The sequence below is a fragment of the Notechis scutatus genome, chromosome 4 (genome assembly GCF_049901735.1).
Source record: "Notechis scutatus isolate UNSWTSFEM ecotype Mainland chromosome 4, rNotScu1.2, whole genome shotgun sequence".
Lineage (NCBI taxonomy): Eukaryota > Metazoa > Chordata > Lepidosauria > Squamata > Elapidae > Notechis > Notechis scutatus.
This window is the reverse complement of record NC_142012.1, coordinates 31,424,598-31,442,893: the sequence shown is the minus strand read 5'-3', so window position 1 is coordinate 31,442,893 and position 18,296 is coordinate 31,424,598. Positions and strand designations below refer to the sequence as shown.

The 18,296-nt window shown below is 38.4% G+C and overlaps 1 protein-coding gene across 1 annotated transcript in view; it reads right to left on the bottom strand.

Moving 5' to 3' along the window:
- Nucleotides 1-18,296, bottom strand: part of MAML3 (mastermind like transcriptional coactivator 3) — a 308,222-nt gene that overhangs the window by 123,303 nt on the left and 166,623 nt on the right. The window contains exon 2 of the mRNA XM_087963117.1: nt 973-2,502. Coding sequence (XP_087819243.1) covers nt 973-2,502 — 1,530 coding nt within the window. The remainder of the gene's footprint in view (nt 1-972; nt 2,503-18,296) is intronic.

The following is an 18,296-nucleotide window of genomic DNA, read 5'->3' as shown; positions in this document are numbered from 1 at the left end:
GAAATTCCCAAGGTATCTCCAATGGACTTGCTTCATGTTTGGTCTGTAATTGAGAATGGATTTGAGTGATTTTATCCACTAGGTGCATGGAAAATTCTTCAGCTCAACTCTGAAGATGAACCTCAGAATCCTCTTTACTCAAAAGGTAATAGACGACCCTAATGGCACTTTGCAGATGCAGGAATAGCATACAAAAACTGACATTTCTTCACTCTTAACGCTATGAGGTAATTCTTAATAGTAGCTCTAACTTATAATCAATCAAATTCATCCCTTATCTTCCTCCATTGAAGAACATATTGAATCCTCTTCATCTCTTTTTAAATTAAAATGTTCTGGCTGATCTGGAGTTGGTTGGATGACGTCTGTTCAAACCCATTGATTTCACATTCAAAATGGCACCAGTAATATATGGCTTTACCAAACTATAACAACCATCTATTCTGAACAATAAACACAGCAAATATTACATCAAAAACACATTATCAAAACAAATTACATTTTATCAATTTTTCTTGTACTGTTATTATGGCAGGATAATTCATGGTCATCATTTGTAACCAAAAACTGAAGTTCATTTATGCATATGTTAACCTCCATAGCTAATTCTTTGTCATGAATTAGGTAATTATTTCATTTATTATATAAATTGTATATGGTAGTTAATGGGTCACATTAAAACTATATTAGAAATCTTGGTAATTTTTGAGAATGAACTAAATATCTGGAGATGAGCATTCAAAGCTATTGCCAAAGGTTCCGTAGCTATGTACTGATATAAGTCAGACTAACTGAGGAGAAAGTTGGGTTTGAAGCTACTAGCAAATTATATGTGCACAGAAACAAATGCTGTTTTAAAAAAGGTATGGCAAATACAAAGAGGAAGTTGCAGATAGCAGTACACATTTCTATTGAATTATTCTGTTAATTCATATGACCCATTCACAGAGAACATTCTCTGTCCACACTTACCTGACCTAGAGATGGAAGAGTTCCATAAGCTACTGGCTGGTTCATCATTCCTTTCTGCTTCAAAATAAGTATGCGCTTCTGCTCCTCACTCAAAGGTGTCATTTGAGCCTGAATTGGTGGCTGTTGGGGAATCTGTTGCTGTTGTTGCTGGATATATGGCATCATAGGACTCTTGTTGGAATTGGACATTGGTGGAGTCATCCTTTGACTAAGATCAGCATTGAAATGAGACAGAGGTTTAGTGTTGCCATAAGAAAGCATATTGCCTTGTTTGTTCAAAGAGTTTGTACCCAGATTATTTGGCTGCTGACTAATCATATTGATATGGTTTTGAGGGAGGTAGTTATTTATTATAGTCTTTTGTGAGTTGTTTGCCGTGGGAGGCACTGCAGGATTTTGGTTGTTAAAGGCTTGGGGGTACATCATCGGGCTATTTGGTTTATCTGTACTGAAAGGTCCTCCATAAGGACTAGATGGAGGCCCCACTGGGGACCAGCTAGATACTTGGTTTGGATGCTGTGGTGGGGGTGGCTGCTGCTGCTGTTTCTGCTGCATCAGCTTAGCCCGCTGCTGCTGCTGGGCTGCCATCTGCTTCAACTGCTCAGCTGGAGACAAGTCAGTGCTAGTCACAGTTACTTGGCTAGGCCCTGGGCCTGCTGTTGTCACTGTTGTTGGATTCATGTGGAAACCACTGCCTGGTCGTGACTGAGTTTGGTTTGAGGGGTGTGCTTGGTTGGGAGTCTGAGGGGACTGAACCACACAGTTTGCTAGTGAACTATCCAGGCTTGGAGGCGGAGGACCATTAGAGACTGAAGGGAGGCTGGAACCTGTAGGGATATTTGAAAATGGAGGCCCTGATGATGATGGTCTTACTTGGGGAGAGCCTGTTGGTAAGTGAGCAAATGGAGAATGACATGGATCACTTTTAACACTGGCAGTCTCCTGAATCTCAGTGGCTGGTCTCGGAAATTCAGGTTCCTTTTTCTCTTCAAAGTCTTCATTGAACAAATCTTGTATATCATCTTCTGGAACAGTGTTAGCTAGCTCATCTATTAATTCCTGCCACTCCTGATCATTCAGGTTAATGTCTGAAAAGAGTTTATTCTGATTGGAAAGGGATGTGTCAGAATTGTCAGTGCAGTTGGGATCATCCAAGGGCTCCTGTTTCAGTTCTTTGTTGCTGCTACTATTGTTGTGCAGAATGTTAAAACTATCTTCAAGCTCGGTACATCCATTGATTGAGAGTTTTAGGTCAGAAGGTCCACCATTTTTACCTAAGTCTTCCAGGGTACCCTCATTAATTCCACTGTTTTTCAGGGGCAAAGATGGCTTTAGGTCAAGCTGGTGAAGAGGAGAAATAGAAGACAAAGGCAAACTGTTTGGCAAACTACTGAGTCTCTCAATCCCAGGTACATCTTTCCGTATCCGCTTATTAGTTGGAGAGAAGCTTCTGTCACAGGCACCATTCTGCTGTTCTCCATTGAGGGGTGAGCGTGCTCCTTCTAATTTTCTCTTCACTGTCTCTTGAAGCTTGAACAGAAAAGAAAAAGTAATTGTTTCAACATCTGTCCATTTCTATGTTTTATAAATCATCATAACTGTATACAGAAAGTTATACTAATTTATTATGAGTCATAAAGACTATGTTGTCTCAAAACATTCTGAGTTTGATTTCTGGACTTTAGTTAAACTTATTGGAATAATACAAAACTTTAGAGACACAATTTATTCTCACAAATGGATGTGTGAGGATTATTGCACTATTATAATTAGCTATAAGCTATTCTAACACATTAACCAGAATGAAGTGGTAGACTGGAATGAAGCTACTATTTCAATGAGTGGTCTATTTCAAACACTAAAAATGACTATATCTAGTACCAGCATACCATCTAGCCATCTCCATAATATATCCATTTGCTATGTAAGTAGGAAACTTCCAGAAAGCAGCCTTACGTGACTCTCCCACATGCTATGTAAAGAGGCACTGTTGAAAATTTCCCATTGCACTTTAATTTCAGGAGTTTTTATATCATGGGTTTTAAAAATACACTATTATAACACCACAATTATCTGTTTTGCCACATGTTGCTAGGTGAAACCAATAAACAAAATTAAACAAATAGTCCTCAGCACAACAGTTGTTATTTGAGAAGCACTTTTCCTACTTCAGCTTGCAAGAAAATCTAGTGATTTCTGCCAACAGACTTTCTTTTTCATTATATACACACTTTACATCAGTTACAATATATACACCATAATGGAACATTTCCCAATATAATGCATTGAATAATCAAGGCAAGTACTTATTATATTGAATAAACTGCACAGCCAATCGTTTACTAGTAAAAATGTGCAGACCACCTCAGCCAAATGAATCTGGCTGAGAAAAAAACAGCTAGGATAAGGTAGGCCGTATTGCTATTTCTCCCCAATTCAACCTGCCCTTCAGGTTTATATTGATTGTTTCTTCTCCTTTCAAATGCATGTTAGACAGAAAAGTACTTCATGGGACCTTCAGTTCAAGAGTGCGATGTAACAAGTTCACTGAAACATGCAGTTCCCATCCCTTTATTTTATGTAAGCCTACCATACTATCATCTGAACATTCAGTAAATTGTCAATCAATATTGTAGCGCCTCTGAGCAATGTGGTAAATGACCAGGTAATGCCCAAGAGATCACACAATTAATTTTTTATTTAAAAATATAAAATTTAATAACAGTGACAAACCTCAGAGCCCCTTTTTGATCCCATTTGAAATGAGGACTCATCAGTATTTGGATGGCATACCTCAAGAAAATGCTAGTGCTACAGGCTTGATGAAAAAAAAAATTATTATTTATTATTTTTTATTGAATTTATACACCACCTATCTGGCTGTTTGAGGTGACCCTGGGCAGTTTGCAATATAATAAAAAATAGAAATCTAACAACCATTAAAAATATAGAAACAGATTAAAATTAAAAAAGATTAAATACAAAATAAAAGACCACAACGTTAGAGCAGAGTGGCAGTGGTGCATTCTGTCACTGCACCAACCACCTAGAGCCTACAGCTATCAGGGCCCCATGCCAACCAGCAGATCCAGATTTTAAGGCTCTTCCTAAGACCAAGAGGATGGGGACAGATCTCACCTCTGGTGGCGAGATGTTTCATGGTGCAGCATGACTTTTCTCCAGCCAAACTCCTTGGCTGATGGGGACCACAGTAGGCCCTTTCTGTCAGAAACGGTGGGGTGGGCAAACCCCACCGGGGAAAGACAGTTCCTCTGATATTCTGGACCCATGCCATAAAGGCTTTAAAGCAGGGATGGGATCCGACTGATAGAACTACCAGTTCGGTTGCTCTGCATCGTGTGCGCACGTGCGCTTTGCGTGTGCACGCACGAGTTGCTTGCGAGTGCTATTTACGACCTGCTGAGCTGCCCGGACAGCTGAGCAGTGCTACGCATGGGCGTGCAGTGGTTGGAAAAGCCCTTTTTTCCTGCTTTTTCAACCACAGCTGTGTCGCGCAAACCGCTGTGGTTGAAAAAGCAGAAAATAAAGGTCAAGTAACAGCCTGGGTGGGTGGGTGGGCCAAAAGAGCAGCTGACATAGAACCAGTTCTATGTCTGCTGCTCCTCAGAGCTACTGGTTCTACAGAGGTGGACAGAACTGGTAGAAACGCACCCCTGCTTTAAAGGTGATGGCTAACACCTTGAATTGGAAGCAGATCAGCAGCCAGTGCAGTTTGCATAATAATAGTGTTCCATGTGCCATGCCACCCTAAGTGCTTCCAGAACTATTCTCATTGTTGCACTCTGGACCAATTGTAGTTTCTGAATACTCTTCAAGATAGCCCTATGTAGAGTGCATTATAACAAACCAAATAAGAGATGACCTGGGTAGGAGCCACTGAGTGCAAACCGGCAGCTTTAAAAAATGGTGTTTTGCTGCTAATTTTAATGGAAGACTCCTAGGTTGCTGGGACCTGCAGGAAGCACAGGGTCTGTAAATAACTACAACTGCTTTAAACAAAGAAACAAGACAAGAAAACTGCACCTGTTAATTTCAAACATTCCCAGAATTCTTAGTTTTAGATTACCTACATCTTATTTTTTCTTCAGCTTTCTTTAATCTGGGACTCTTCAGGTTATTAGTAAATTACCGTAAAAATTTCCATAATCCTTCTCCAACATGACATAGAAGAAAATATATTAGGTAACACCAAGTCCTTTAATAAACTACAAAAACTGTTTTGTATTACATAATACCAGGTAAAATCAGCATTTGTTGTATACAATGTCTGAAATGAATCTACAAAAATGGAAAACACTGTTATAAGTAATGTGATAGACCATAAACTTAGATTTAATGAATGCACTTTTTGCTAGAGTAGGTAAAAAGACACTATAAAAAGACACATTATAAGAAATAAACTTCAGTAGTCATACAAAACAGCATTAACAATTTTACAGAAGCTCTTAATAATACACACACACACACACACACACACACACGTTCCATTTCTTAAGATATAATTTGATAAGAAAGTCTCTTGTATATGAATGTTTTCATATACAAGAGACTGCCCCTCCCCTCCCAGGAGTCCCACGTGGCCCATTTTGGATGCCAGGTAAGGACAGGGCCCACGCAGAGGTTTGGGAAGGATGAAAAATGGGCCTCCCAGAGGCTCCAGAAGCCCAGAAACGGACCTGTTTCCGGGCTCCAGAGGGACTCCATTTCCAGGAGGCTCGAGGAAAGCCTCCAGAGCCTGGAGAGGAAGAAAAACAGGCCTCCCAGAAGTTCAGGAACGTCAAAAATGGGCTCATTTCCAGCCTCCAAAGGACCTCTGGAGCCCAGGGAGGCCATTTTCGCCTCCTGGAGGAAAGCCTCCCGGAACCAGGGAGGGTGAAAATGCTCCCTCCCGCCGTGGTGCAGGAGGTCAACTAGGCCACTCCCACCCTGGCCACACCCACCCAGCAACCGATCAGAGAACTGGTTGATAAATTTTTTCAAGTCCACTCCTGCCTACATGTATATAAATTTACTTTTTCAGCATTTAGGAACATTGTTTTTTTCATCACAGGAATGTGCTAAAGCTGTTAGGAGACCTTCAGCATGTAACTGATTAAGGTCTTGCCAATTTCGGGCAACAGGTAAGCTGCCCGGGGCACTAATCAACTAATTAAGGTCACAGAGCTGAGCTTGTTAATTTGCGGTTAGCACTTAGTAGAGAAGTGATGGGCCCTGGAGAAAACTGCTTAGGAAGAGGTAACTTGTTAAGATACTCAAAAATCCACACAATATTTGATTTTAAGGCTGGATTGAGGACATGAGGACAAAAACAGGGATATGTCTTCCTTTTGCTGGACATCTGGTAATGCTATTTCAGAGACAGGGGAAAATGTTCAGGATTTTAAAAATTCTTGTTGTATGAAGCTAATATTTCATTTTTTGATATGATTAAGTTAGTTTATGTCAATTACAAAGACACAAAATTCATCTGATGATGTAAAGAATAAAGATAAAGTACTATACTGTACTATACTGTACTGTACTCTACTCCAGTGATCCCCAACCTTTTTTATGCCGCGGCCCGGTACCAGCATCAGCTGGGCGCCGGTCGTCGCATCACTGGCGCTGCCATCTTTTTGATGAAAAAGTGCTTGACCTCACCGGAAGCACTTTTCATCAAAAGATGCGGGCGCTCGTGTGAGCTTTTCCGGTAGAAATGGCTTTCTACCCGAAAAGCTCATCGAGCGCATCGCCATCTTTTGATGAAAAAGTGCTTCCGGTGAGCTTTCTACCTGGAAAAGCTCACCGGAAGCACTTTTTATCAAAAAAAGATGGCGGCGCCAGCAACCAGCGGCCCAGTAAGACTTGTTCTGCGGACCAGTACCGGTCTGCGGACCGGTGGTTGGGGACCCCTGCTCTACTCTACTCTATTCCATTCTACTTTATTCTAAGCTTTGGTCATCATGAACAATATTGCCAGAACTACTACATTCCAAACAATATATTGAAATTAACTGGAATGAAAATATGCTGAAATTCATTGGAATCGTAGTGTCTAAATGCACAGCAATTAGCATGATTCAGTGACTTCTTAAGTTACATTTAGAGGACATTTATTGCTCCCCAAGGATAGGTAAAACTTTAGAATAATATAATACACTTACTTTCTTAAACTTACACAATATCCTGAACTAAATGGCATAGACACTTAGAAATATGGTAAGACCACCTTTTCCTGGCCGAGAAAGTTAGATTATGGAGGATCACTAGTTTATCAGGAATTTTATTCCAAAATGTAACATCGCAAACATCTAAATTTAATTTCATGTATATTTAAACTTAAGTATGATTCAATGTGATATGGTGAGTCCTCGACTTGCACACAATTGGGACCAAGATTTCCAATACTAAGCAAAATGGTTGCTAAGTAAGTCAACATTTTACTATGTTTTATGCCATGGTTGTTAAACAAATCCCTGCAGTAGTTAAGTAAATCTTGTGGGTTGTTAAAATTAATCCAGCTTCCCCCATTGACTTTGCTTGTCATAAGCAGTCTGGAAAGGTTGCAAATGGCAACCACATGACCCCGGAATGCTGCAATCGTTATAAATATATACTAGTTACCAAGTGCCTGAATTTTGATCATGGGAACATGGGAAAGCTGTGACGGTCGTAAATCACTTCGTTCAATGCTGTTGTAACCTCAAATAGTTGTTAAATGAATGGTTGTAAGTCAAGGACTACCTGTACAGATTCCTGAATTAGGCATTTAACTCTTTGCCCCTTCCACCATTGACTGGTGGAAAAATTAAGTTATTATTTTTGGAAGTCCCCAAGGGCTCTTTTTTTTTTTCCTGTCTGCATGCTGCAGCCCTCCTGCCTCTGGATTGCAACTCCTATTATCAGTGCCGCACTGATGTGGAATAGATAAAAATTAAAATGTATGGGGATATTTTAAAGAGTCTAAATAATCTACAGTATGTAATGTTTTCCTTCACACACGCACCCCCTACATACAGACAACCTTATGTCCACCATACCCTACATATCCAGGAATAACTCATCTTAAAATTCCTGAAAGGACTGCAATGGGCACACCACAGAGTATCTGCTACCTAAACAAGGGACCATGTATGCCTGTCTACAACATTTTCATCTGCTAGAAAAAAAGCTGCTGCACTTCATCCCACTAGCAGCAAGTCATTTTTCAGAAGAAATTAGACCAAGATGCCAGTTGTTATAGCAACAGTCAGAGCTACTTACACTGCCCCTCCCACCTCCTATTTGACTTTAGTGGGCAGCTATTTCAATTATGTATAGGGAGTGACCACAACGGGCTGTTTAGTGATTTTATTGCTTCTTCAAAACAAGCTCGGAGGCTGAATCTCTTTCAGTGTTTTATCTGACCGTAAAATTCAAATAGGCTTTAGCATAGAGCCCCATCTTGCTCTAAAACCTGTTGGTCAGACTGTCCATTGACAGGGGAACTTTATACCAAAGCTTTCAATCTGCCTGCGTGGACAAGGCTGCTCCACTGATTTTGCTGTCCTTAAAACTAAATTCCTTTCTGTTAGGAAGATAGCTTAGCAAAGACTGACCAGAGGCCAGTAATGAAAGAAGAGTCTACATGATATTTGTGGGGCAAAGAGTCAATGAATTCTGCTAAACCTAAGCTCCTAAGTGTCCTGATGCTTTGAGATTTTTGGTTTGAAAATCCATTCAAGGATAGAAGTATTTTGAAAGCTTTCAGACTGGCATGAGAGTGGAAAGGAGTGCAAATTTATTATATTTTTCTTTCATGAGGAATCTTAACAAATAAATATTCCTAAGAGCTTTGGTTAAGGCAAAGGTTTAAAAAAGAACAAAGAATAAATCCTATGATTTAATTCTCTGTTAAAACATGGGTGGCTTTTATGTCATTTCAAATGAGGTGCTAAATCATTTGTGCTCAAATGAACTTACATTCTTATAGTAATAATTAAGAATTAGGATCATATAACACAGGGATCCCCAACCTTTTCGACGCCGCGGCCCGGTTCCGCATCAGCTGGGCGCCGTGGCCCGGTTCCAGCGTCAGCTGGGCGCCGCCATCTTTTTTGATGAAAATCACTTCCGGTGACGTCACGAAGTGATTTTTCGTCAAAAAATGGCGGCGCTACGCTTCGGTGAGCTTTTTCGGGTAGAAATGGCTTTCTACCCGAAAAGCTCACCGAAAGCGCTGGCCCGCCATCTTTTTGATGAAAAATTGCTTTTTTACCAAAAAGATGGCGGCGCCCAGCAACCAGCGGCCCGGTAAGGCTTGTTCCGCGGCCCGGCGGTTGGGGACCCCTGATATAACAGGCAGGCTGAGATGTGAAGGGAGATCAGAGAGCCTCCAGTCTCAAATCTTATCCCAGCAACTGACAGTTAGATTGTATTGCTGCAGTATTGGAAATAACAGGGTAGATTCCATGTTGATTCTGGATTTTACACTGTATTAAACAATTCTATGACATAGCCAGTGAAATACCCTTTGGCTTTAACCAAAGAAAATTAAAATACAAAATGACTCCATTGGACCAACATACGATTTCCCTCAGAGATAGATTCATGATAAAGAGGAGAGGATGAAAAAGCCAATGTATTTTAAACATAGCTCTGCAAAGTAGAATTAGGTGGCAAAGACTTACCTCAAACAAAGTAAGATATCTCCAAGCTCATCCTTCATGCCTACAGCTGCCAGTAAAAGGCCATGTCCACAACACTAGTCCATTATGGCTGTTGGCTTGAGCTCCGAGCTTGGCAATTTTGTTGCAAACGTTTTGTCACTATTCCAGGAAATATCGTCATTTCCTCGAATGGTGACAAAATGTTTGCAACCAAATTGCCAAGCTCAGAGCTCAAACCAACAGCCTAACTACCAACCTGAGGTACTAATATTCAAACACATTTCCTAGGAAGTGACGAAATGGGCCTATTCGGCCTGAAAAGCCTTGCAGAGACTTTTTCCAAGCCTCTGGGAGGCAAAAAAAGGCCTCAAACCAGCCGAAAAATCAGCTGTGAGGTGCGTGCATGCGCAGTGAGGTAAGTTTGCCGGCTGTTCATGTGCCAGCACAAATGGCTCTGCGTGCCACTTGTGGCACGTGTGCCATAAGTTCGCCATCATGGAGTTATAGCATTTTGAACTAAAATACACCGACACTGGATCCACTCTCATGTTAAGCAAATTTATTAGTACAATATTTTTCAGTTTTAATGCTTATCTGGCATTCTTTTATGCCATCAAATTCAAAATTTCAATAAATTTAATTTTTACCAAGAGCCAGGTGAATTATTACTCTAAATCAAAGTCTCACACACCTTCAAGCACATTTGCCATACTGTTAATTATTTTAGCCTTCTAGCAAATTTGCCATGTTTGTAATTATTTCATATAAAATCTGGTACATTTTTGAAATTATATCTTTAGATTCTATGAAAAAACATTAATTAAAAATTAACATTAATTTTTGCATTAATTTCTCAAAAAATATATTTGAAATCTTCCTCACTGATTTATTTTATAAAATTGATCTGATGTCACAAAATCTATGCAATTTTTTCTTGTTATCCAAATTGATCTAAACTGATTTATCTATAAATTAATAAGCATCACATAACAATACTTCATGAGTTAGGATAAACATTCTCTACTTTCAACCTAACATGTATATGAACAAAAGTTACAGCAAACTCATAAATAATAAGCTCTGAAATAATCCCTTTGGAAAGTATACAGCAATTACAAGCAAATATATATTTTATTTTCTCCATCCTAAATTATCTGTAAGGTAAAGATCAGTTGACCAAAGCTCTGAATGAGTGCACCCAGACAGTTTCTTTGGCAGCCTTAAAAAAGTGGTTTACTATGGCTATGTCTTAACCAAATGATTAAATATATATATATTTGCTATATTTTTATCTGATCTTCTTTCTCATCTGGAACACACAAAAACATGCATGGTTTCTGTAAAGTGAGCGGTGGAATGACTGAGGCGAACACGGAGCAAACTTCAGCTTTAAACTTTATTGAAACAATAAAGGGTTGCCGCGACTGCCATGCTAACAAGGCAGCCAGCTGGCGAGCAACAGCTGATGCCATTTGACAGCTCCCTTTTATAGTCAGCTGTCAAACGGCATCAGCCAATAGGAATGGTCCGTGTTCCTGCTGGAAGCACGGACCAGAGTGAAGACTTCAGCTCAGTCCTTTCGGAATGCAACATTCCTTTCTCCCCAAATGGAGAATGCGTAGTCCTTTAGCTAACTCGGGTGGTTGCACAGGCAGCCAGATCTTCTCGGCTCCGATGGGAGGAGCCTCAAATCTGCGACCATCCATTGTGTATAGGTATCCCACTTGGGACTTGCCTAAGGTTCTCCAAGCTCTCTCGGGCCCTCCTTTTGAGCCTTTACGAATGGTAGGCCTCCGTATTTTAACTCTGAAGGTATCCTTCTTGGTGGCTATTATGTCAGCCAGGAGAGTGTCTGAATTAGTTGCCCTTTCGGTAAAGCCAGATTTGTGTATGTTTCATGACAACCATGTGGTTTTACGTCTGGACCCTTCATTTGTATCAAAAATTAACTCTTGGTTTCACAGAGCTCAAAATATTGTTCTCCCTGACTTTTGTCCCAAACCCCAACATGTATTGGAACGTCAGTGGCACACATTGGATGTGAAAAGGGCACTCAGGATTTATATCAAACAAACTGCACCTTTTCGCAAAACTGAGTCAATGTTTGTGTCTTTTCAACCTGTCTCCTTGGGGTCTAAGACCTCATCTCCCATGTTGAGTAGGGGGATCAGAGCATGCATTTCTACTGCATATGAAACTCTTGGCTTGCCAGCTCCCAAGAAACTGACTGCACACTCTACCCGGTGTGCAGCGATTTCGGCAGCTTGGGCCATGCAGGCTCTGAACGAAGAAATCTGTAGAGCTGCTACATGGACCTCGCCTTCCCCGTTTGTCCGACATTACTGGCTGGACTCCTTTGCATCTGCACAGGCTGCATTTGGACGAAGGGTACTCCAGCGGGTGGTTCCTGGGTCGGATTAAGAGGACCAGCCGAGTCCCTCCATTGGGCATGCAGGCTTTGGTATGTCCCAATGCTGGACTCTAGAGCAGCGTGACGGAGAAGGGGCATTGGTAGACTTACCAGTGAACGCCCTTTCTAGACACGCTGCAATAGAGTCCAGCCCACCCTGTGGCCGTCTGGTCTAGTATTCTCCGGTTGGGGGAGGGGTTGTATGCTCATTCTATTCGTTTATATTCCAGAGACAATCCTAGTCTGTCAAGATACTTCACCAGAAAAGCTGGGGCTCTCAGCAGAGGCAAACCTTTTATAGTGGCAGACTCAGCTCACGTTATAAGAGGGCGGAGTTATATGTATGCACACTAACCATATCCAGGTTCATTTTACTTTAAAAAATTACCTTTCAATTATATCCTGGAATTAAAGTTTGAACTAAATTTCAAATAACTTTTATTTCCGTTTTGTGATTTCATACTGCTATTATGTCTTAGTCTTTATGTTCATTGTTTAATTCACATCCTATTAGTTAAAAGAATGTTCTGAACCTCATACAAAATACATTTCAACTCATACAGATGTCTTTATTATATTAGCTGCACTTCTTTTATAAAAACAGACAAGAACGAGAGAAAAGCAGTCAATTGAGAAGTATTTGAAACAAATCTTGTTTCCACTGTTCACTAGCAATAAATTCTAATTACAATAGGACTTATAAATAAATCTGTTTAGACTAAAAGGATAAACTACATAAACTTTACATACAGTAAATTTTTGAATAACTGGTGGACTAATATCAGAAGATAGCCACTTAATGCCTTTGTCCTGAAAAATCTTCTATCATATTTACTTCTTGATTCTCCTATGGCCTTTCAGAAGTCTTAATTTCTGCATTCTGCCTTGAAAATAAATGATATTGTCTGCCAAAATACACCCAATTTTACCATCTGCATAAATAAAACAGAATATAATCTGTAGTAATGATTTTTTTTTGCTGGCATGTAGCAGGGTAAAGATTTTTATTGAACTTATTCCTTTCAACCACCAGATTTTATTCCTTCAGGCTTTTGAGACTCCATACTACTCATGTTGTTTCCAATTTTCAATTCCAAGACTATTTTATAGCATAAGGTAAGGTTTTCAGTTTCAATTACGGATGCTATTCTGCATACAGACTCCAAAATGATTTTCAGATATAGGATGTACTGCTTTAAAGTCTCTTATGGCCTGTTTTAACTTTGTGGTTCTTGTCCTTGCAGTTCTGCAGTTATAGTATTTGGCTTGCAGTACAATATTCCCCAATTTATATTTAATGAATTACACAAAGTTTGATATTATGAAGAAAGAACCCATGTTTTAGGCTGGCACAAGATTTTGTGCAGGTATTCATTCTATATATGATATACAGTAGAATACATTCTATACATAGAGAATATATGTTTTCAAATTAAATATTAGAAGGTAGGAAGTCTTTAAAAGGTTAGAATCATATTGTTTATAAGTTAGTAGAATTATTCTCTTCTCTACTTACGTTTAGGAATGGGGCAAACTGACATTTGACAAGACTTACAGAAATAATCTTGTCTAGTGATGATTACGAGGGGTCTTTGGTGCTTTCTGAGCTTAGTTGTTTTCTTGCAGATGTTTCATTTCCCAAATTAAGTAATGTCATCAGGGCTCTGGTGGGCACCAAGGACCCTTCATTTCAATACTGAGCAACAAATATTCTCCTTTATCAGTGATGATTATAGGATCAATCTGTACATAGCACTAAGGCAGAAATGCTTGTTAAGAGCACTTCTTACTCTCTTACTGCTCTAAAACAGTCAGTCATGAGGGACGAGGCCCTGATAGTTGTGTTATCCTGATGGTTATTTTATTCAGATTGAATCTATGGATTCAAAGGCCATTTCCAAAAGGAAAATTAACAGACTTACTAATGATGTTCTTTTCAAATAATTGTTAAGAGAGTGATTTTATGAGGAATCATGTATGGCTGAACAAAGTTTAACCTGACAATAACTGTACCATCCTGTAAATAGTTAAATTTTATTACAAACTTTTTGCCCAGTCTCTAGAAAGAATCATTTAGGAGAGTTGATGTCTTTTCTCTCTTGATTTTAATTTTGTCTCCTGTCCCATCAAATCTCATCTTTTCTCTTTCCTTGTCATTGCCCCTAAAACCGAAAGGTATGCCATTCACTCAACAAACCATCTTTGTTTTCTTTGTTTTTTGTTTTGGAGGGGAGGATAATTCTGAGGTATACGAGTGCCCCTCTGGGGACTTGTGGCTTCTCTACTAAACTCTGCCTTTTATGATATTTATTACTTAATTACTTGATTTAATTAGTTATTTATTGCTAATTGAGTTTAATACTGTAAGATAGGCCAGACTGAGAAACAAACACCATGTGAATCTAAATCTAATTTTATCAAAACAGGTATAGTAGTAGAATCTTGGACATTTAAATGTGATTTTCTTCACCTTTTATCTTCATGAAAATTGGGGAGGGTGTTGTTGTATGAGACACATTTGTAAACCTTTCATGATATGAAGTGTATATATCCCCATACCACCTATTGGGAATGAATCTTTCCTCTGTTTATCAAGACCACCACCTTCCTTACTTTCTTATATGATGTTTTTATACGGTTCAGTTATCTATTATTTTCATTGTAAGTGATTTCCTATTTAATATACAATTCTCTTACAATTAGAATTGTACAGATTTTAATGTCTTATTTGTATTTTGTATATTCTAATTTAATTTCTATTTATAACTTTTATTTCTGTTTAATTTGCTAAAATATTATTTGTCACTTTATTGCTAAGTTTTAAAACATATTATTATTACTATTATTGTTATCTTCCTAAGTATCACTTTAGTACACTAGAACCACCTGGGATCCATCTTTTTATTGCTTTTTGTTTTAATTTTTCTCATTAAGACTTCAGTGATCTTGTTTTTAATGTTTCTTTTGAATGCCTTACAATGATATTTTGCTTTGGAAGTCTGTTCTCAATCAGAAGAAAACTGAGATCTAAAACACATACTTAGTTAAACCCCACATCATTTAGTTCGAGAAGTGTTTATTCCTCAATAAGAAGAAATCTGCAGTTGGGTGTAGGAACACAAACCATAAATAAGCATTGTAACAAACTATTTATATTATCTTGAATAACTAGAAACTGGCTATACTTATTTTGTCAATTAAAAACTGTTCATATTTCCTCTTTATGGAATTAACTTTAAAATTAAATATTATAAGTGACTAAAAAGGTACTGATAAGTGTATTGTTTTGATATATTATTATATTCAATAGATTCCACTTCCTTTCTGTGCCCAATTCAAAGAATTGGTATATCCCATAAAGCCGTAATCAGATGTTTTCACTGGCCAAGGGAAGCAATAGAAAAGGGAGGCAATAGGATGCAAAATGGAGGAAGCATCTTCCCAAAATTTTAACAGTCTGCAAATAGCATATAGTGCATATAGTGTAAAAATTAACAATAATTTCTTTCGGTTGTTTGCCTAAGGTTCACAATAAGAAATAATACCATAACATGTTGGTGATGCCGGTAAAGGGATTCCCGGGAATCTAAAACAGCTATTCAAAAGCAGAAGTGTACCATGGTCCATAAGTTTACTCATTCATGTTGAAAATGGCTGGAATGTGTTTATTTTCATGACTGCCAAATGGAAAGGCCCTGCTCTACATTTTCTGAACTTCAGAGATATATCTGCTACTAGAGACATAACTCTTAAAAGAGCTGTTTCTCATTCTGACAAAACCTCAGATGACTTTGCTTTAGTGTCTCCCTCTTGTGCACCATAAAGCTGTAGGAAAAAAATCAAAACATCTCCATCCTAATGTACATTAGATATCTTTGATCTCTATTAAATATTAGTTCATGTGCTACAATTGTACCACTACTCTTTCATTAATAATCTATTTCTTAATCTATCTTGTTAAAGAGGACATTGAGTTTGTGCTTGGGCAAAATTACTTTAAGTTCAGGTAGCAGCAAACTGCCAATAACCTTTTGTTTAAACAATTTCCAAGGAAACCTCTTTGATTGGTTCCAAACTCAATTTCATAAAGATTTTCAGGCATATGTACTGTATATTAAAGCGCCAGGGTATTATTTTCTATCCTATTTTAAGTGCTGAAAGCCATTCCAGAGTGCTAATTTATTTTAGCATTAGACCATTTTCATGGAAAGAGTGTTAAATTCATTCATAGTGCTATCCAGAGTGGGACAATGAACATGTAATCTGGAGTTGTCATAGACTAAGCTACTATGAAAAGGAACACGAACAACTTATTTTGTGCAATGAAGGGCGCAAATGGCTTGGTCTTCCCCGCACAGTTTTGGAACAAGCTCTAGTGAAGCAAATAAGCTGACAAAGAGGCTCACACTCGACAGGCTTTGAAAGAAATGGGGATGCCAAGGGGAAGGGTTTATGTTTGACATTTTGTCCCTGAGGGTACAAGGGAAACTGTGTGCACTAAGAGCATAGAGCAGAAGGTCAAATTATACTACAGAAAAAGCACAGGATTGAGAAGCTGGGCATATGGTTCATTACCTCCAGAATACTGCCATTGTATATATCAAAAATTAGAGAGAAAAATAGAGAATACTTAGTTTATAATGTGGAGAATATAATCTGGGGCCACAATAGTGAATGTACGCCCACACCAAGCCTTAGATGCATTTTCAGAGACCCATAAAACTATATATTTTTTATTGTAACAAGGGAACATTGTTATATGCAGTACATGGGGAGTATTTATACTTAATTAAATGAACTTTAACTACATTTGTATTTAAATTAAATATTTGGCTTCCAGTTGTTGTTTGGAGAGTAACCTCTGACATGCACTCCAAGATCAATGGTGCGACAAAGTCACTGCATTTTTGTCACAACACCATCCATCAGATAAATATATAACACTTGTAATACAAAATATGACCCTTATTAAGCAAGGGGGTTATTAACCATTTAAAATGTTCTATGCTATTCCAGATTGCTCTGCATTTATTTGTTCATGTAGGACACAGTAAGATATTTTGATATTTTTTGTAATTCATAAGATGGTGGATCCTGCTAGAATGGTGGTGTTTCCTCTACACCGGGGCCAAAACAAACATGTGAGTATCCTAAGACAGTGGTCATAACACAGGAGTTAGTCTTCTTAAGCCCCTCAACACATCTCCCCATATATTCATAAGAGATTCTGGCATCCTTGTGTAAATCTTGATTTAGCTATCTTAAGAAAGTCAGATTCATGGCTGATATTTTTGGACAGTCAGTAAAGTGACCATGAATACTGAAACAAGTTAGCATTGTTATAAAATTTAATTTTACTTATTTAACCATTTAAACTTTTTCAACTGCCACCAAAAATGTACACCTGTTATCAACAATTGAAAAGTCCAATTTTCTTACTTGCTTTTTGAACAAAAGCCAAAACCACATTTTGCTGACAAAGGGAAATGCAAAAGAAATGCTAATAAAAACACGACCGAAGCAGAATTTCCATAACCTAGAAAAATGAGTTTGATCACTGGAGGGCTCTAATATTGTTTCAACTGCCCAAAAAATATCAAAATGTTGAAACAAAAATTATTTCAATGTATGTGCACAGAGCAATCAAACATGCAATTTACAAAGCTCCACGGATGTATATATACTTTATAAAGGTCAAAAACTGTACACTGAATTTTCAGCAATAAGGAATGGTGATACCATGTTTCTTCCAATTCTAATAAACATCTAAGTCGTCGTTAAAATTTTTGCATGGCATCACAACATACTCAGCCTTGCATAATCAAATTTAAAATAATTGCTTGGGCACTTTCAATCCCAGTCTAGTACCTTTATCCAGAAGTAAGCATCTCAATGTTTTCTTTTCTCTTAGCTGCCAGGATATTCTGGTGCTACTCTTCCATTTCTTTTTCTTGTTGGGCCAATTAGTTTAAGGTTACAGCAGTCAGTTGTCCCACCAGACACTGCTCTTATTCTAAGAAACATATGGTACAAGTAATCCTTCCTTCCTAATTACTTATTCAGTGACTATTTCAAGTTGCTACAATGCTTGCTGAAAAAGGAGATTTACGATCAGTCCTCAAGGTTATGGCCATTGCACAGGATCATGATTTGGCACTTTGTAGCCAGAGTTGTAACCTTGGTGTAACCATGGTTGCAATTTCCCATGGTCATGTGATCACCATTTACAACCTTCTCTGCTGGCTTCTCACATGCAAAGTAAATGG